General features: G+C 39.7%; 1 protein-coding gene across 1 annotated transcript in view; it reads left to right on the forward strand.

Moving 5' to 3' along the window:
• Positions 1-15637, forward strand: part of LOC137250128 (uncharacterized) — a 67942-nt gene extending 52305 nt beyond the window's left edge. The window contains exons 2-4 of the mRNA XM_067782437.1: positions 13251-13476; positions 13540-14838; positions 15445-15637. Coding sequence (XP_067638538.1) covers positions 13251-13476; positions 13540-14838; positions 15445-15556 — 1637 coding nt within the window. The 3' untranslated portion in view covers positions 15557-15637. The remainder of the gene's footprint in view (positions 1-13250; positions 13477-13539; positions 14839-15444) is intronic.
• The last annotated feature ends 6101 nt before the right edge of the window (positions 15638-21738 follow it).

Consider the following 21738-nt stretch of genomic DNA (forward strand, 5'->3'; position numbering starts at 1 on the left):
GTGATGCAAAGTCCTTTAGTAGGTTCTAGGGGCATAAACACTCCTTTGAAATGATTCTTCCCTCATACTTAAGTTGAGGATATACATATGTACTTATGAGAAGGGTTTGAAAAATCACTAAGTCTTGCATTCAAACATCTATTGTTTATTTGCGAAACTATACAATAGCGTCTGAAATGTTAATTTTGATTTTCACACTTCATCCTTCAACACCCAAGTCTCCCGGTTTGACATTTCCTAAAGTTGGCGGCCCTATCCAAAACTAGTCCCTTGGAGTGAATCAGATTGATTATAGCCTATCAACCAAGTTTAAATATCACCTACACGTTACGGCTCCTTTTACAATTGTGAATACGTAGGCACATATATCTACCAGGTGAGGCTTTGTCCTTCGCAAGAACACTCAAAGTGGTGAAGCAAAAGCTTTCCCAAGACATTGGAACTAATGACCGTGTGTGATACTACCCTAACGTAGTGGACAGTCGAACTTGTCTGAAAACTGAAGCTACGCGGTCATCCACAATGAGCTCCTATATCGTAAGGCCGGAAAACAGTAGTTAACAAATTTCAACTTAAAATCAGTCGACTTTCATTCTAAATTTGATTTAACGAAGACTACTGAAATCAATGTTGTGAATACAAACGTCTGCAATCTTTGGTCTACATTTTAAAAATTGTATCCATCCACATGACATCCACTTAGACTGCTTATGATTTCGAGGGCGGCATCTTTGGCCAAATAGTCACTCCCTAACGTTTCAAGGTGTAGCTCGGTAGCATAGCGCGACAAAAGCATCCGTTGGAAAATCTTCGGAGCTACACCTAGAGCTTCTAGGAAAGTGACGTCGACGAAGGTATGAGTTCGAAGTCGCAGTCCTACAGCTTATGTACTGGCATATGGTGTGAGGCTCAGGAGGCGTGGTAGCGACTGGTGGTAGGGATTCCTACTCTTCGCACATCGGAAATTGTAGCTCTTAAAAACAGCCGAAAAAACTGGAGGTGCCCTGTGTCACGATAGTCATGAGTATTAATAGACCATTAATAGCAACCCTAAGTCGCCTTTATGCGTGACCGCCAAGGAGGGACAAATGATTTAAAGAAATTGTGTTCGTGACGATTATTAGGAGTTAACCCTAGGTGAAACTACGCTTTGCACGAGATATACAGGCAAATGTGTGACTATTTTATGTATCTCTATTTCTTTTCAGCAGACGCAGCAGTACCAATTCCAAAGACCGGGGTTAGGTTCGAAGCCTCTCTGGAGCAAGCGAACGAGGGACAATCCCTTCGCAAGGAGCTACTCCTGAAAATTTTTGAACGGTCTGCGAGATTTTGATGCAAAAACCCCGGATCTTTCCGAAATGGCCAACACGTTGATTTCCTTAAATACATATAAACAAAACAAAAGTGATCGGCGTAAACCTCTAGTTGGTACCACTCTTATGTGCAAATTATTTTAAAAGTAGCCACATATAATCTCTTTATTATTCCGGCAAAAAGCAGATTTTATTTATTCTATTTAATATATTTATTTATTTATTTATTTATTCATATTATAGTCTAGGACAATCAGAACCTCCTTACAGACTATTTACTAATATATCTTAACTAATAAATATATAATATTCAAATTATTTCATTCAATAGCAGTTTAAACCTAAATTTATTTAATGCAAAATCAATATCTATAGAATACAGCAAATTAAACTCCCTCATTGCCCTAGCAATTGGAGAATTGGAAGCGTAAGTCGTTCTAAATCTATCTAACCAGAAAAAATCGTGACATCGAAGGGTTTGCGATGGTACATTGAACCGTATACGTTCTAAAAGATAGGGCGAGTCAACCGTCCCATTGATGATATCATATAAAAATTTCAATGATAGCATTGATCTTCTACTCACTAAAGATTTAAGGTTAATTAAAAGACACCTAGAACTGTATGTTGGAACAGGGTCCTGAAAACGCAAAGACCGGAGGGCAAATCGTATGGTAGGAAGCTGTCATAGCTCGCCAGATATCTCAATCGTGAGCGCAGAACTCGTAAACTGCGTCAACTGGCAGCCGATGGTAACATTGGCATCCGACCACCTGCCCATACTTATTTCGTTCGAGCGTACCGCCGACTTCATCGTCACCGAAAAACGCACTTTCATAAACTTCAAAAAAGGAAAGTGGGAAGAAAATAAATCTGCAACAGACAGCAGCTTTGCTGCCCTCCCTATCCCGACTGATGCCCGCCAAGGGGAGCGTGTCTTCCGTAAGGTCATTGAATCCGCCTCGGCACATTTCATTCCCGCCGGGAGAATTCCCGAAATCCGGCCCACTTCCCGGCGGAGGCCGCGAGCTTAGCGAGGGAACGCGACCTTATAAGACAGCTTGATCCAGGCGACCCCCAAATAAGGGATATAAACCAACGCATCAGATTGCTTGTGGACGAACACAAGCGGGCGAAATGGGAAGAGCACCTAAGAGGTTGTAACCTCTCTACCGGTGTAGGTAAACTTTGGTCCACCGTAAAGTCCCTATCGAATCCGACTAAGCACAAATACAAAGTTTCCATCGCCTTTGGCGATAAGGTGCTGTCGGATGCGAAAAAATGCGCGAGCGCTTTCTGCCGACAATATATAATGCATCTTACGGTCGACAAAGATAGACGGAGAGCCAATAGACGTGCACATAAACACAAACTCAGCGCGTCACCAATTACCATCACCGCTAGAGAGGTTGAGGACGCCATTGGTCGCGCTAAACCAGCCAAAGCAGTGGGCCCAGACGGCATAGCCATGCCGATGCTTAAAAACCTAGGGAAAGAAGGTTTCAAATATTTAGCGCATGTCTTCAACCTGTCTCTTTCCACCTTTGTCATACCCGAGAAATGGAAAATGGCCAAGGTGGTCCCGCTACTAAAGCCTGGGAAACCAGCTAGCGTAGGTGAGTCATATCGTCCGATATCTCTCCTATCGCCAGTGGCAAAGACGCTTGAAGCCATTTTGCTCCCTCATTTCCAAGCACATTTGCAGCTAGCCTCTCATCAGCATGGCTTCAGAAAACTCCATAGCACTACCTCTGCGCTAAATGTCATTAGCACCCAGATAAATTGCGGTTTGAATCAATATCCCCACCATAGAACAGTACTCGTAGCGTTAGACCTATCAAAAGCTTTTGATACGGTCAACCATGGCTCGTTACTGGAAGACTTGGAAGGGTCTACCCTTCCCCCATGTCTTAAAAGGTGGACCGCAAATTATCTGGGTGGTCGGCAGGCATCGGTGCAATTCAGAAACGAAACATCAAAACAAAGGAGAATTAAACAAGGGGTGCCACAGGGTGGTGTCCTATCCCCGCTTTTGTTTAATTTCTACATATCTAAGCTACCTTCACCACCGGAAGGAGTCACAATCGTTTCCTACGCCGATGACTGCACAATAATGGCCACATGCCCAGGCCCAAAGATCGATGAGCTATGCAATAAAATAAACGGCTATCTCCCTGATCTCTCCAGTTTTTTCGCCTCGCGAAACCTGTCATTGTCACCGACTAAATCTTCCGCGACCTTATTTACAACATGGACGCCCCAAATGTCGACCATATTGAACATCCACGTCGATGGCACTACGCTACCGACTGTCATACACCCCAAAATCTTGGGTGTGACGTTTGATCAGGATCTACATTTTGGTGCGCACGCAACCGCAATTGTTCCAAGAATTCAGAGCCGTAATAAAATCCTCAAATCCCTTGCTGGCAGTACCTGGGGAAAAGATAAAGAAACGCTCTTGACCACATACAAAGCAATTAGCCAGCCGATTACGTGCTACGCGTCACCCATATGGTCGCCAAGCCTACAAACCACCCACTGGAAGAAACTACAGGCCTGCCAAAATACTGCTCTCAGAATCGCCACGTGCTGTCTTCTTATGTCCCCAGAACACCATCTGCATAATGAGGCGAGAATACTCCCCATCAGGGAGAGAAATGAGATGCTGACCAAACAGTTTCTGTTGAATACCCAGAAACCTGGGCATCCCAACAGACATCTGATTGACGAACCAGCACCGCCTAGGGGCCTAAGGAGGCATCTCCGTAAGCATTTTGAGGAAATACGGCACCTGAGAACCCAGCCGTATGAAGCGGAAAAACACAAGCAGGTCCTTGGTGAACTCCATAGACAGGCGTCGGACCTTTATGTCGGGAATTGCCCGGTGAATCCAGTACTTGAAGAAAAATATCCAGAACTCGCAGAAGAGGAACGCATACTCCCCAGGGAAACGCGTGTCACTCTTGCTCAACTTCGTTCTGGATACTGTAACAGGTTAAACTCTTACCTATCCAGAATCAACCCCGACATACAAAATGTATGCCCTGCTTGCAATGTGTCCCCACATGACACCAACCATCTCTTTAATTGTAATGTGGAACCAACGCCTCTAACACCCCTTTCCTTATGGTCCACCCCTGTTGAAACGGCAAGTTTCCTTGGACTCCCGTTAGAGGATATTGATGACAATTTGTGATCGGTCGCGGCTATTAGGTGGGGCGAGCATTGCTACAACAACAACAACAACAGGGCAAATCGCAAAAATATTTTTTGAATACGCTCAAGTCGGTCATATGGCAGGCATGGTACGGCCTCCAAATGAAAACAGCATATTCTAGTTTAGACCGCACTAGGGTTGTAAATAAAACTTTTAAAGTATAAGGATCACTAAAATCCATACTGAAACGGCGAATGAACGCGAGTGTGGAATAAGACTTCGCAATGACATAATTAATCTGACTGTGAAATAGAAACTTCGCATCAAAGACTACACCAAGATCTGATATTTCATCAACAACCCTCAGCGTAGAGTCCCAATATGATAAGAAACAGGAAGAACATTTCGAGTTTTAGCAAAGGTAATACTAAAACATTTACTTATATTTAAAAGCAGGCGATTCCGTTTACACCAGCCCATTACGTTATCAAGATCAGCTTGGAGCATAGTGGACTCAGATTGAGTCGCGATTGATGCAAAGATTTTCAAGTCATCAGCAAACGGTAAGAATTTAGCATAACTGAAACAATGACGTATGTCATTAATAAAGATAACAAATAATAAGGGACCCAACACACTCCTTTGGGGTACACCAGAAGTGGCAGTAAACGACCGCGAAGAAATATCTACCACAACAACACAGCTACGATCTGCCAAGTAAGATCTCACCCAAGATAGCATACTAGAATGGAAGCCCAAGCCAGCAAGTTTAGATATTAGTAATGAATGGTTGACTTTGTCAAAAGCCTTCGAAAAATCGGTATAGATAGTATCAACTTGTGCCCTCCTATTAAATGAAGAAATACAGTATTCAGAAAATACTGCTAGATTAGTTACAGTTGATCTGCCAGGCATGAATCCATGCTGATTAGGTGAAATCAAGGTCTTTACTGCGAAGAATATTTTATCCTTAACTACAATTTCAAACAATTTCGAGACAGTGGAAAGTTTAGAAATAGGACGGTAGTTGGCAACATTACTTTTATTACCACTCTTGAATATCGGGGTAATAGACGTTACCTCCATTCCTGAGAGATTTATTAAAAATTAATAAGATTGGATACGCAACTGCTGCAATATTTTTAAACAAAAAAGAACAGAACCCATCTACATCCATTTGCACTGACGACTTGATCACCGAGATGCCATAAATGACATCTTCAAGAGTCAGGGACAATTGACCAAAATTAATAGGGGTGTCATCTAGTTCCTCGGTGAGAAACGTCCCAGACTCAAAATTCGCCGCGAAAAATCAGCAAAGAGGTTGACAGCTTCGCCGAGGGAATACGCAGAGTTTCCATTGTAAGAAACTTGAGATGGGATACTTGCACACGACTTTTTAGCCTTAACGTAACGCCAAAAAGATTTAGGGTTTAACTTAATATCCCTTTCAAATTTAGCAACATACTCTTTATGAAGTTTCTTACTCAAAGATTTAAACTTACTTGAGTATAATAAATATTTATCCTTATGAAGACGCATCTTCGATAATTTATACCTTTTAAAAAACTTATTCCCTAAATTTTTAAGTCTTTTCAACTTTCTTGTATACCAAGGTATTTTGTAACATTTCCTTTTCACTCGAGGAATTAAAATGGAGCAAATTTCATTGACTTTAACTTTGAAAAGATCAAAGCATTCATTTACACTCTTCCCAGAAAATATAGTATCCCAATCATGCAAATTGATTCTATCGCTAACGGCATTAAAGTTGCAATTTTTGAAACAGTAATTATCCGGTAGCAAATCTAAGTCGACATTTCTAAATTCGCAAAACTCCAGTTGCAGGACAAGAGGAACATGATGCAAGCCGGGGCATGACAGAGGGTCGAGACATTCTTCCAAAGAAAAACTCATATCTTCACTTAAAAAAATTAGATCTAATGTTTTAAACAGTTTATTTAAAATTGAATTAATTTGGGTAAGATTGACGCTTAATAAGTTTTCAACAACATACGTTTCGGAAAAACTAGTTACATTGTTGGGGTACAAAGTTAAACTCTCACCCACTGGCGCCCAGCTCACATCTCCTATATTGAAATCACCTAAAATACAAAAATTACGCTTTGATTTCGTAGAAACTAAGTCTATAAGATTATCAGTATGTGCTTTATACAATCAATACTATCAGGCGGAATGTAAGATACACATATAAAGAGTGTCGACGACCCATTGACACATACACACAGTTGATCCAACCACGTGTCCTCATTCTGCAGCGAAATAGATGATGAGTGATATTTACGCCGAACAGCAATTAAAGTACCACCTCCTCGGGACAGGCCAGTTTTTAACGTATCTCGATCTTTTCTATATACGTTGTATATCTGTGGCAATTTGAAAACACAACCTAATTCGAGTTAGGATAAAAGAGATATTCACCCTTATCGCGAAATTCACGAGGAAAAGTGTTCGCCTTCACTTCTTTTGTTCGGGTGAACTTTTTCCGCCTATCGGCAATTTCGGGCGAACAAAAGTTCACTTCGAAACACTGATGCTCTATTGCGAATTGGCAGTGACTAAATAATTTACTTGCAATTGTGTAATTTTGTAACCTTAAGCATATATTTCCTTAAAATACAACAAAAATATAAATAAAAAATTAATAAAATAATGTTTAGTATTGCACTTAGGTTGGTATTGATTGAGGCCGAGGAGAATATAAATGTGAAGCGATTCGGAGGCAATTAAGGGACTGTTCTAACCCTTTGGAGCTAAATGATTCACTGTAAGCTAAAAATTACTATTTTCAGCACTTTTGAATAACAAGTTAATTTTATTCAATTAGCTTTCGCCAATATTACAGGCTAAACAAGTCGGCATTCTTATATTTGATAGTTATTCTTACCAACTCCTTGCCACCATTGAAGCACAAATTTGGAGTTCCACCAATTGTAAAATTGAGTACATGTCTTCGTTTTTTCGCATAGGGAAAAGGCGTCGGAAAGGACCATGAAGTGTGTCTTAGCCGATCTTGTTTCAGTGAGGTGCTCAACATTTTGGAACCGTTGCTTTGTCCACAATGGATAACTTGGCCGACTGATACGTTGTCATAAAAAATAGAATTTACAGCATTACAGGAATTTCACTTTTTTCCACTCAGCTTCCGATTGTGCATTATAATAATAAAAGTATCAGATTTCAAAACAAAAAGTCACTTATGTACATTTTGTTTTCCTCTCGTTCGCCTGTAAAATATAAGTGAACAAATTTGGGTTTCCCCGCTGTTCATTTCGCCCGAACAAAGTGTTGCCGATAAGGTGAAATCTTTTTCGAACATGAAAAATTTTTCGCCACCCTCTTCGATAGGGTGAACAAAAACTGTGACTATTTTCGGGTGAAAATAAAACTCGCAATAAGGGTGATTATGGCTTCATAACAGAAATCCGTTACAGATCTCCCTGCGTTACTTACTCATAGCCCTAGCGCCAATTGGCTGCTACAAAATCACCCTTATCGCGAAGTTCACGCGGAAAAGTGTTCGCCTTCACTTCTTTTGTTCGGGTGAACTTTTTCCGCCTATCGGCAATTTCGGGCGAACAAAAGTTCACTTCGAAACAGCTGATGCTCTATTGCGAATTGGCAGTGAACAAATGATTTACTTACAATTGTGTAAATTTTGTAAGCAAGCATATATTTCCTTAAAATAAAAAATAAATGTAAGGCGCGATAACCTCCGAAGAGATCTAAGGCCGAGCTTCTCTTCCAATTTGTGTCGTGCTCCTCTTGATTTTTCCCTACAAATTGGCCGGACGGGACCTACATGTTTTATGCCGACTCCGAACGGCATCTGCAAGGCAGATGAGTTTTCACTGAGAGCTTTTCATGGCAGAAATACAATCGGAGCGCTTGCCAGATATGCCGAGGGGCGACCCCGCTTAGAAAAATTTTCTTCTAATTGAAAAATCTTATTTCTAAAATTTTGATGTTGCTTTGCCCGGGAGTTGAACCCAGGGCATACGGTGTGATAGGCGGAGCACGCTACCATCACACCACGGTGGCCGCCAATATATTTCCTTAAAATACAACAAAAATATAAATAAAAAATTAATAAAATATATATGTGAAAGCGATTCGGAGGCAATTAAGGGACAGTTCTAACCCTTTAGCTAAATGATTCACTGTAAGCTAAAAATGACTATTTTCAGCACTTTTGAATAACAAGTTAATTTTTTTCAATTAGCTTTCGCCAATATTACAGCTAAACAAGCTGGCATTCTAATATTTGCTAGTTATTCTTACCAACTCCTTGCCACCATTGAAGCGAAAATTTGGAGTTCCACCAATTGTAAAGTTGGGTAAATATCTTCGTTTTTTTCGCATAGGGAAAAAGCGTTGGAAAGGAAAAGGAAAGATGAAGTGGGTCTTAGGTAATATTGTTTCAGTGAGGTGATCAACATTTTGGAACCGTTACTTTGTCCACAATGGATAACTTGGCCGACTGAGACGTTGTCATAAAAATAGAATTTACATACTTAGCAATACAGGAATTTCACTTTTTTCCACTCAGCTTCCGATTGTGCATTATCTATTGACTTATTTCTAATAATAGAAGTACATATAATTATAAGAGTATCAAATTTCAAAACAAAAAATTAATTACATTTTTTTTCCTCTCGTTCGCCTGTAAAAATAAGTGAACAAATTTTGGTTTTCCGGCTGTTCATTTCGCCCGAACAAATAGTTGCCGATAAGGTGAAATCTTTTTCTAACATGAAAAATTGATTCGCCACCCTCTGCGATAGGGTGAACAAAAACTGTGAATATTTTCGGGTGAAAATAAAACTCGCGATAAGGGTGAATATAGGAAGTTACAATGGTGAATTGCGGCTAGCTTTCCAGATATAGGTCTATGTATCGCCATTATCCTAAATCGAATTAGGTTTTTTTTTTTTCAAATTGCCACAGATATATGGAAGGTATTTATATATGCATATTATTTACTTATCTATATAAATATATTTGTATATTTTATATCTGTATCTTTGGGCTCGATCGAAAATTGCACATTTACATATATAAAGATATACAGATTTTGCATGTAAAATTTTTCATTGTCACATAATAATAAAGTAGGTCTGTAGATGTTCCACTTCATCCATTTAATCTTGAAAGCATGCACATTTTAGATTACGCGCTGTTCAAAATGGTGTTGCACTTATATATACAGGAGGATATTTGTAGGAAACAGAGCAACATTTATGTTTTATTGATTTAAAAGTTCTTCTTTCCAAAATGTCATTATTGAAAGTATATCTATATAAGGCCGGGTCGATTTGTGGGGAGGCAAAAAAATCGCCCATTGCTCTGTGAAAATCATATTCTAGGGATCAAAATAAGAAACTTTGCCGAAGGAACCATACCTCTAAAACGAATTCTGATGTCCCCCCTTTGGGTCGTAGGGGCAAATTTTGAAAAATCCCACTTTGAAATGCCTATGTTTTTTCTTTTTGGAGTTTATTTTTCTCTTTAGAAATTTATTTAGTCAGAACATATGTAAATGAAAAAATGAATTTAACTTAGTAATAGAAAAGAAATTAAAAAAAATTATTAGAAATTAGCGTTTTTACAACCCCCTTTTAAAACCAAGGCATCACTGTGATGCATTTGCATGTCGTAAACATAGTTGTGTGGGTTTTTTATTCAACCGTTTTAAAAAATGAAGGTATCACTGTGACACAATTGCAGATCGTAAATTTGCTTGTGTTTTTTTTTTTTAAGCCACCACAAGACACAGCAGGTAGAATTGAAATTGCCCCTACCCAAAAGTTCGCCCCAAAGGGGGGGGGGGGGGGACATCAGAGTTCGTTTTAGAGGTATGGTTCCTTCGGCAAAGTTTCTTATTTTGATCCCTAGAATACGATTTTCACAGAGCAATGGGCGATTTTTAAATCGACCCGCCCTAATCTATATATATAAAAAGAAGTGTACATTTTGATTGTCACTCCATAACTCGAGAACGGATAGAAAGATTGCCATGAAATTTTTAGGAAAGATGCAGGAAGGAGAGATGATGGTTAGTTGATTTTGAAATCCCAAATCGGTTTAGCCATATATATATATAAATCAAATTCTGTGTGTGTGTTCGCTATGGAAACGTATTTCGCACACATCAATCATCACCAAATTTTGGTTATGGGTTCCTTCGATCAACGGGAAGGTTTTAGGCTAAAAATAATTTCGATATATAAAAGGGGCGTGGCACCTCCCATACAAATGGAATCTTTGGTACTGCATACCTTTGAAGGTATACATGCCAGAACATTGAAATTCAGTAAGGAGTTACATGAGGCCAATCCCTAACACCACCAAGAAATATATATATAAAAATGAATGTATGTATGTCATCGATTAACTCAAAAACTACTGGACCGATTATTATGAAAATTGGTATATATATGTATTTTTCCACGGGGAAGGTTTATATAATGAGTACTTTGATATCGGATGACTAGGATCTCGAGATATATGCCATAACATGGACCCGGGTAACTCCGGGAAGTGTTTGTACAATATGGGTATCAAATGGAAGCTGTTTATGAGTACTTTGACACTGGGTATTTTTCGTATCCCTGGGTGACTAGGGTCTCGAGATATAGGCCAAAACATGGACCCGGGCACCCCTAGAATGTGTTTATACAATATGGATATCAAATGAAAGCTGTTGATGAGTTTTTTAGTACAGGGTAGTTTTCATACATATTGGTGACTAGAGTCTCGAAATATAGGCCAAAACGTGGACCCGGGCACCCCTAGAATGTGTTTATACAATATGGATATCAAATTAAAGCTGCTGATGAGTGCTTTAGTACAGGGTAGTTTTCATACCTATTGGTGACTAGGGTCTCGAGATATAGGCCAAAACGTGGACCCGGGTACCCCTAGAATGTGTTTATACAATATGGATATCAAATGAAAGCTGTTGATGAGTGCTTTAGTACATGGTAGTTTTCATACCTATTGGTGACTATGGTCTCGAGATATAGGCCAAAACGTGGACCCGGGCAGCCCTAGAATGTGTTTATACAATATGGATATCAAATGAAAGCTGTTGATGAGTGCTTTAATACAGGGTAGTTTTCATACCTATTGGTGACTAGGGTCTCGAGATATAGGCCAAAACGTGGATCAGGGTAACACTAAGATGCGTTTTTACATTATGGGTATCAAATTGAAGCTGTTGATGTGTGCTTTACTACAGATAATTTTTTAAACCGCTGGGTGTCTTTGGTATCGAGATATAGGACAAAACGTGGACACGGATACCCCGAGACAATGTTTATACAATATGGATATCAAAGGAAAACTGTTGATGAGTGCTTTACTATAGGGTAGTTTTCATACCTACTGGTGGCTAGGGTCTCGAGATATAGGCCAAAACATGGACCCGGATACCCCTAGAAGGTGTGTGTATTTTGGATATCAAATGAAAGCTGTTGCTGAGAGCTTTTAAGTAATTTTCATTGTGATATACGATTTAGTCGCAGTAACCTTTCAAAACTGATAAATATGCACGCGAATCCGAAATAAAGTCATGAATTAATAATACCCACATACCTCTTTACATACGTCCTATTCGATTTGCCTGAAATTTGGTATATAAATTTGCCTATATTAGTATTTACGATGCTTTTTCCGGGAAGTAGACCAGAGACGGACTGGGACTGGGACTGGGATTAAAACTGGGACTGAGACTGAGACTCGGAGTGGGACTGGGACTGGGGCTCGGAATGAGACTGGAACAAAATACATACCACCCTCTGGGGCTGGCAATAAGATATGAAGAAGAATGAGAAAAACTTGAGAGAAGAGAAAAGAGAGAAGGAGACTGAGAAAGAGATAGAATGAGACGAAGATGGAGATAGATGAAGCGAAAAATACGGAGGGAGGAGTGAATGCAAAGATTAGGAAAAAGTGTAGAGGGGCGAGGGCAGATTTAGACGGAAAAAGCTTATTAAAATGTATGCAGATATACCAAATTTAGGGCAGAACAACGTCTGCCGGGTCTGCTAGTATATGTATAATTTTATGTTTATTTTATATTATTATTTTATATTAGTGTGGCAAGATCGCCATTATACTTTATTATAAAAACTATTGTATAAATCTTTATATTCATTTATTTTTAAATGTTTATTGAACAAAATTTATTTGTTTATATAATTTTCTTTTTTTGATTAATTTAAAAAAAAATAACTTAATTATTTAAAAAAAATTGAAATATCACAAGTAAGAAAGAAGTAAAAATATTAACATATATAAAATAAATAACTAAATATAGACCCTACAAATACAAAACGAAAAACATTTAAACACCAATATATGTTTGTGATGTGTATTACATGTTTATATGGGGCCGTTTAACAAATTCAATAATCCCAAAGCGGAAATAATAAGTTTACTTCTTTGAAAAGATATGTATATGCAACAATGGCCGCCTTAGTAGAATAGCGTTCTGTACAAAAATAGTTTTATATTGTTCAAGGGTTTCTCTTTGATTTTTTGCGTTAAATTCATATTTTTTGACAGAAGAAATATTTTGAAATTACACTTGAACTTGCTTTAGAATTCCACCGGCCGCGTAAAGTTTTACTACCCTTAAGAAAACAACTTGAGTTTTCCATGTCAATGTTGCCTTCAGCGAAAGTTGTATACTAAGTTTCTAATAACGGTGTAAAATGGAACGAATAATATTATTTACCTTTTTACTCAAGCATCTGCACCACAGCCAACAGAAAAAGAAGACTCATCCAGCAGTCCTAGTGGTTTACGAAAGGCAACCAATGTCGATGGATTGGATATCAAAAATGTCAAATTCTCAGCAATTAGCGATTCAGACGATAAAGAAGTTTGCATTTCGAGTATATCTCCTAGGCAGCCATCACTCAGACTAGGAATATTAGAATCAGATTCATTAAACGAAACATTTAGTCCTGCAAGGTATGAATTTTGAAAAAAAAAAAATTGTAATTTTGTTTTAAATTGTATCTTAAAAAAATTTAGGTTTTTCAAACCAAGTTCCAGGAGAAAACGTAAATTAAAACGCATGACAATGGATTGTGATATAGGTGTCGCCGTTCCTATACAAAGCCAAGATGTCAGCGGTGATATGGCTTCTACAATAGCTGTAAGCATGGGAGGTTGTGGAAGTATGAGGAAGCGAGTTCTTAAGGCAGAGCCCAGTAATCGCAGTAACTTATTTTTTTGCGGAAAGCGGAAACGTTCAAATCGTGATCGGTGCCAGGACTATGATCAAAACAAATCTTATTCAGCCAGTATGCCTCGCTTCAACAATGTGGAAGACAATAGAATACGCCCCCGAAGCTACTCATCAACCTCAAAACCGAATAGTGATAGATTGTTACCTTTGAACAAAGGTCTTCTATCAAAGATTGATAAGATATCCCGAATACAAAAGACTGATTATGACCAAAAAGACATACCTTCAAGTTTATTCCACACTGAATTATCGACATTAACTGCATCCAACACAGCACATCAAGAATTTAAGAGTCTCCGAAAAAAACGCAGCGCTAATCGACAGGCTCAGCTACAGCAGCTTCAATTTCCTGTGGATCAACATCCAATGGATTGTGGTAACTTGAACGAGTTTTTAAGTTCAAGTTCATTAAGCTCATCTGATTCAGATGAAGCACAAGCCACTAATGACACTGACCGCGAAGGTGACGATGAACTTACGGATTGGCCGGGAAATGAGTCCATCAGCTGTATTTCTGAAACAAAAATCGATTTCAAACGAAAACTTACAAAAAAAAGTAATAATTCTGTAAATAAATCCGACGAGAGTAGCTTAACTCCTATAATGGTAGAAGACGACACTATTATGCTTAGTGGCGAAGATTGGTCTCCCAATGTTTCCAGTGAAAATTTTGAATTTCGGTTCCGTTCATCTGAACCTATCGAAATTGCAAACAAAACAGGTGATTTAGGACGCAGTATATGCAATGAGCATTGCAGTGATGCAATCATTCCACTTAAACAAATAGAAAGTGAAATGTCTGGTGAGACGTCAAACACTTTTCTATCTTCACCTCCAACTCAGTTATATGAAATAAGAGAAATTCGTGCAGGTTGTCGTCGTATTAAAGATGAGAGACCGGGATTTAGGATTAAGACAAGTGTAAATGAACGCCTTTCACGATTTTTACAAGACCCTAGGCAATTACAAATTCGGCTACCAGATATAGAAATCTATGAGCATGAGAGTTTGGTTAATCTGGCAGCGTTGTATTCTTTACATATTACCCTCACCAATGGATGCGCTGTTCTCAAAAAAACCAGGTAAAAGTTGAACAATTGGGTAATTCTTTACTTTAGCTCACAACTGCTAAAATTCATCCAAATATATGGGGAGACGTGTAAAAAGACCCGCTTTGGACCCAGGACTACGAATCCGAAAGCGGAAATTAAATATTTTATTTCTGTCCAAAGATATTTTCAAAAAACCGAATAATAGCCTTGGAGCGCTCCGAAACCGGGTGTGGGATCCATAGTATTTTTTCGCAGAATACCTTTCTGCATTGGCGGCCTTCGGCGCGATTATAAAAAATTACCCTGGTGGGTCCATCATCGGTTTGGAGATCAAAACTAAACCCGCGCAAAACATTTTTACCCACAGTTTTTTGTGGGTACAACAAAATCATCAAATTACAACAACCACATGAAAATTTTCAATGTTTTTTGTTAATATCTCTGGAATGAAATAAAACTTTTAATTTCCGCTTTCGGATTAGTGCTCATGGGTCCAAAGAGCGTCGTTGGACACCTCTCCCGATATTTCTGGACGAGTTTTAGCAGTTGTGATCTAAGTAAAGAATTACCAACAATTGCTGTTGTTTTTAAAAATAAAAATATTTTAAATAAAATATTTAATTTCAATAATTTTAGTAAAACAACACAGTCTGTTAATATTGACCAGAACAGCTTGCAAAACTCTTTGCTTAGTGATTTCAAACGACGTTGCTACGGAAGTAAAAGTGATGTTATGCCAAGGAAATAAGTATGATAATTTATTACCATATGGTCATAATAAGAATGTAAATACATATATGTTTAAAAAATATATTTTATTAAGTCAAAATGCTATAGTATGATGTATAATTTCTATGGATAACGTTTTACTTAAAAGACAGTGCCTCGCCTTATTTAAAAAAAAATTTCGTGGGAATATCAAAATACCCATTTTGAGCTTCGATGAAAGAATCTGATTTCCACAGCAGCCGGTTATATGTACCGGAGCGACTATGGATTTTGTTTTCCTACTAAGGGCTGCAATTTCAGTGTAACTCCATCTAATTTGTTGCGTCCTTCCCAGAAATTGTCATCCTCGGAGCAGCTCCTGTGTCACGTGTAAAAGATGGTTACACCGTTCGGTCTGTTCTGGGTTAGAGCCCAACGTTCGTCGCCCCGGAAATTTCTACAAAACTTTTGTCGCTCCCTGCTGTTCACGTCCAAGGACGTCCCGCAATTTACTCTCAAGCGCACCTCCGTCAATTTCTAGCAGCAACGCTGCCCAGCAGGCCATATCAACTGTCCGCTGTTGCTCGCGGCAAACGGCGCCTCCAGCTAACGCGGCCGCTGCAACCCAACACTACAATCTACGTAGCATGGACAGTCAAAATGCCGAGCACCAGCTTTTACCCCCCATCCCTCCCCTCCTTTTCCAACACACGCACTGCCGTAAGAAGGAGTAATCAACTTCTAGTCCCCCCCACCATATGCTCCGTATGTCAGCTAAGAATATTTACGATCACAACATCGGTCCAATGCAGTTCCTGCCTTGGTCAATGCCACCTTCATAGATGTTCTGGTCTTAGAAATGGCAACCGTCCGACCGGTGTATTCGTTGCACAGTGCTGCCAAAACACAAGTACCAAGTAATCGACACCAGTACCAAATCAACAACACCAAAGCCACCAAGGCGCCTTCAACCATCTCTGACTCCCACAGTGATGACAGAAACTACAGGCCTGCCAAAATACTGCTCTCAGAATCGCCACGGGCTGCCTTCTTATGTCCCCAGAACACCATCTACATAATGAGGCGAGAATACTCCCCATCAGGGAGAGAAATGAGATGCTGACCAAACAGTTCCTGTTGAATACCCAGAAACCTGGGAATCCCAACAGACATCTGATTGATGAACCAGCACCGCCTAGGGGCTTAAGGAGTCATCTCCGTAAGCATTTTGAGGAAATACGGCACCTGAGATCCCAGCCGTATGACGTGAAAAAACAGAAGCAGGTCCTTGGTGAACTCCATAAACAGGCGTCGGACCTTTATGCCGGGAATTGCCCGGTGAATCCAGTACTTAAAGAAAAGTATCCAAAACTCGCGGAAGAGGAACGCTTACTCCCCAGGGAAACGCGTGTCACTCTTGCTCAACTTCGTTCTGGATACTGTAACAGGTTAAACTCTTACCTATCCAGAATCAACCCCGACATACAAAATGTATGCCCCGCTTGCAATGTGTCCCCACATAACACCAAGCATCTCTTTAATTGTAATGTGGAACCAACGCCTCTAACACCCCTTTCCTTATGGTCCACCCCTGTTGAAACGGCAAGTTTCCTTGGACTCCCGTTAGAGGATATTGATGACAATTTGTGATCGGTCGCGGCTATTAGGTGGGGCGAACATTGCTACAACAACAACAACAAGAACCTGGGGAAAAGATAAAGAAACGTTGCTAACCATGTACAAAACAGTTGGCGTCACCAGTTTGGTCGCCTGGTCTTAAAAATACATAATTGAGAAGGCTGCAGGCCTGTCAAAATGCTGCAATCAGCACTGCCAGCGGATGTCTCCTTATGACCCCCGAACACCACCTTTTCCGTATGAACTACAATTCATACGAAGTGTGAATGAACCCAACGAGGAATTTTTACAACCCTGTTGGTGAGCGAAGTTGTTTGTTGTGTGCAAGTGAGGAAGTGAAGACGTGCTGTATGTGCTGAGCACGATTATTGTGAGAAAAATAATAAATGTTGGTTTTTTGCTAAGTCTTTTCCAACTAAAGTATTTGTATTTTATTTATTGCGCTTTCCACTGGGCTATGAAACATTAGTCCATAGAGCCAGATATGTTTGTGCATTTTCGTTTGCTGATTCGATCACGTTGCATCGTGATTGCTGCGTATAAGCGAAAATGATAGAAGCATGTATATGTATACATGTATGTATGTGCAAGTATGCATACAGTCGACAGAGCAAGAATAAATTAATGGAAAGTGCTAGAATAATAAAGTGAGTCGAGAAAGAAAAGAAAATTTGTTTATTTTAATTACTTATAAGCAAAAATCCGTATTACATACATGGGGTGCCAGCAGCGAGCATGGGCATGTCCGAGCAATCAAAGCAATTGTAACGAGAATACATATGTTTTGTAAAATTATTTCTTGGGCGAGAGAGTAATTAAGTGATTATGTACTGTACGTATATTTAATACATATAACATAAATGTACGCAATTTATCGGGCTAGAGAGCGGGCGAGCTAGCATGTATTGAAAATAAACTCTTGTGCTAGAGAGTGTCTGAACGAGCCTGTGTTGGATGCCTCTATGCATTACACATTACATATGAGGTTTTGCGCAGTCTTGTGCTAGAGAGCAGTTGAATTATTATGATATTTTTTTTCATACTGTAGAGCGGGTATATTAGTACATACATACATTGAAGTTAAAATTACGTGCGGTAGTAGAACGTATATGTGCGTAGAAATGTGTATGTGTGATGGCTTTGTAGAGATTCTCATCGATGTATATCCATGTTGATCTCTAAAGGGCTAGTGTCAAGTTTTAACACATATGCCTATTTACATATAAAAGAGCTAGAGCGGGACAAGGTAAAATTTTACATTCTAGAATTGGTGTGTGTTAGTAACGGAATGCGGTGCTAGTGTAGGGAGAAAAGTAAAATAGAGTCATTGCAAAATTAATATTAGCGCAGTTAAAAAATCCGCAGGAAAGCCAAGGCTTATTAAAAATCAAATAAAAATTGTGAAAATTGAACAGCTAGTAGCGTGCATGCGGGGCAATTGAACGGGAAATGGCATTTGTGCAAGGCGAGCCATTTACCTCCATAACTCATCAAGGTGCTACCGTGCGCTTGGATACTTTGGAAGAGCGTTGAAAGCAGTGCAACAAAGGGCAGTGATATCAGTGTTTTTGATATAGAGCTGGAGAACGCTGAGAATGAGTATTTTAAGGTGCGTGCAGCGTTACAGTGCAAGATTGACATCAGCATGTCAGCACCATCACTGGCACCAGCAAGTGTGCCGGCAAATATACAAGTAGAGCTACAGTATTGGGGCGAGTTTGACGGTTCGCTAACTAAATGGAACCCTTCCATGATCTGTTCAAAGCGGCCGTTCATGACAATGAGCAAGTTGCGCCGGCATTCAAATTCAGATATGTGCAGAAATCGCTAGTGGGAAAGGCTGCACTGAGCATGAGAGCGTTTGAGACAACTTTACGACAAAGAATACTACACTTGTCGTGAATACTTGCGCCAATTCTACAGGCTTCCATTTATAGAACGCGCGTCATCAGATGCACTTCAGCGCATGTCTAACGTAACTCACGAGACGCTGCATCACTTACGAGCACGGGGCCTAGCTTGAGAGGGCATGGGCCAAGCTTGAGAGCTTCAGCGGCAGTCGGAGGCTCCAACGGCAGTTGAGATGTTAACCTTCCTCGACAAGCAAGCTACTACTGCATCGTCGCATCATCATCGACTGCCCGGGCCGAACAAAATAAGAGGCGTCAACAAAGTGCAAGTCTTGCTCCCTGATAAGGATAGAGCTAGTGCATTCTGAAGAATTATGAGGGAGTTAAGAAAACTATCCATGCCACCTATGCCGACGTGATAATGGGTTGTACAAGTGCCCAGACTTTCTGAACCTGTACTTACGTCCTAGGAAATCGTAACGGTAAACAGTTTGACAATTACCTAAAAGAAGCAGGATAGAGCTAGATGCAGAGGGTGAGGTAATTGAACTCAAAATGCGTGAGCAAGTTAATAAACATACAGAGGCCTCTACACCGTATGAGCATGTCTTTAGTTAAAAGGGTGGAAGCCAGTGCATCGGAGACGATCATGAACCGAGCCAATTAGTTGATACTCAGGTGCTAGCATTCAAGCCATTACCTAGCATAAGCAAAGCTTAACCTTGTTACCTACAGCATTAGTTCAATGAGAGATATATAAGGTCAACACTGGACCTTTATGTGGCTGACCTGATATGTGGTTGGTATATATGGACAACCATTTGTAGTTAAAAGAAAAATAAATGCTAAGATTAGACCATGGAACAAGTGGTTTTACCCGGACAGAGGTTGAAGCTAATAGTACCGCATGTTTCGATGAGCTTGGGCAGAATGGCGAACCCAACAGACGTGTCTTTTGCGAATCCTAATTATTGGGAGCCTAACACTATGGAGTTGCTGCTAGGTGTGCAAGTATTCGCAAAGTGCCTGATCGGTCTAATATCTAGAACGGTAGATAATAAGACAACGATAGAGGCAAACCTTGGTATTATAGTGCTTGGCCCATAATTTGAGCAGGTAGACTGTGGCAACGGGCAGCTGCTTCGGCGATAAGCTGCGAGGGCATGGATGAGCTAGGACGATGATGTTCCTGTACGAATAATAGAGCAAGAAATGGTAGAGAAAATATTTATGGAAACCCATGTGCGAGATGACTCAGGGTGATTTGTTGTGACAATTCCAATACGTAGTGTCAGCAGATTGGGCAGTTCGCGCGAGTGAGCATTGAAGCAATTGTACTATTTAGAGAGCTAGTATATTATATTCCGCATCGTTGTGAGCTTAAGAAATTCCACTAATGCTAAATCGAATAGCAAGGCACTTGCAAGTGCACTCCAATCAGGAGAATCGAACGCATTACTTCTAGCGGAAGACTGTAATGTATCCGTGCTTGGTTTGAAGCTCACATTTGCTGTTAAAATGCCGAAAATCCCTGCGGTTATTACTAAAAGAATCATCCTTACTTGTTACTCAGTTGTATGACCCTAATGGTACATTACTCCTGTTACGTTTATTGGAAAGATTATCGTGCAAGATTTGTAGTGTTTGAGCATGGGCTGGGAAGAAGAGGTTCCTCAGGATATTCGAAAAAGATGGCTAGAATTTTGGCAAGACATTACTGCGCTAGAAGCATTCAGGCTGCCTCGATTCATTGCTGTGGCAAAATACTGGGATTCAGCTATATGGCTTTACCGACGCGCCTGAAAGGGGTTTCGGGACAGTTATTTATGTTAGGGTAGAGGCCGAAGTGGGCAAGATAACATCCGAGCTACGGATTTCAAAGGCTAGAGTCGCACCACTGAAAACGATTACCATACCTAAACTCGAGCTTAGGCGCCCTGATAGCAATATTGATAATCCAGCTGATCTCCTGAGAAGAGGTTTCAGTGCTAGTGAAATATTGGGCAAGGATTTATGGTTGCATGGACCTAGTAGGGCCTCCAACTTTAGGAAATGTCAGACCGGGAGACTTGGGTGTTGAAGGTTGAAGTGTGAAAATCAAAATTAGCATTTCAGATGCTATTGTATAGTTTCGCAAATAAACAACAGATGTTTGAATGTAAGCCCAAGTGATTTTTGAAAGTCCTTCTCATACGTACATATACCCTCAACTTAAGTATGAGGTAAGAATAATTTCAAAGGAGTGTTTATGCCCCTAGAAACTACTAAAGGATTTTGCTCACTGATTTCGCTTATTATTTCAGCCAATCGCAATATAAATTTTTTTTAAAAATCGGCAACATTTTTGGGTATTTTGCTTTTTTTTTTAACACATTGAGGACAATTTGAAAACATGTTCGCCTTGGGTCATTTTATTTGAATTCATTGTTCATTATAAAAAATATGCAAAGTGAGCATTCAAATTTATTATATAACTATTCTTTTAGTGTTTTGTTTTAATAACTTGGTGAATTGGGTGATGCAAAGTCCGTGTTAAGCTGACATCGAATGCGTCTGCTTTTTTAAATAACTTTTGAACAGTTAGAAATAGTTAAATTTCGCAATTAGTTTCTTATAACTGGCAATGATGCGAATCCGTTGCTGGGGCTACGGGCATATAGCTCAGAAATGTAAGGAGACCGTATATAGGTATAGACTATGCACTAAATGCAGTCAGGAAGGTCATAAGGCTGCA

The sequence above is a fragment of the Eurosta solidaginis genome, chromosome 4, assembly GCF_040869045.1.
Source record: "Eurosta solidaginis isolate ZX-2024a chromosome 4, ASM4086904v1, whole genome shotgun sequence".
NCBI lineage: Eukaryota > Metazoa > Arthropoda > Insecta > Diptera > Tephritidae > Eurosta > Eurosta solidaginis.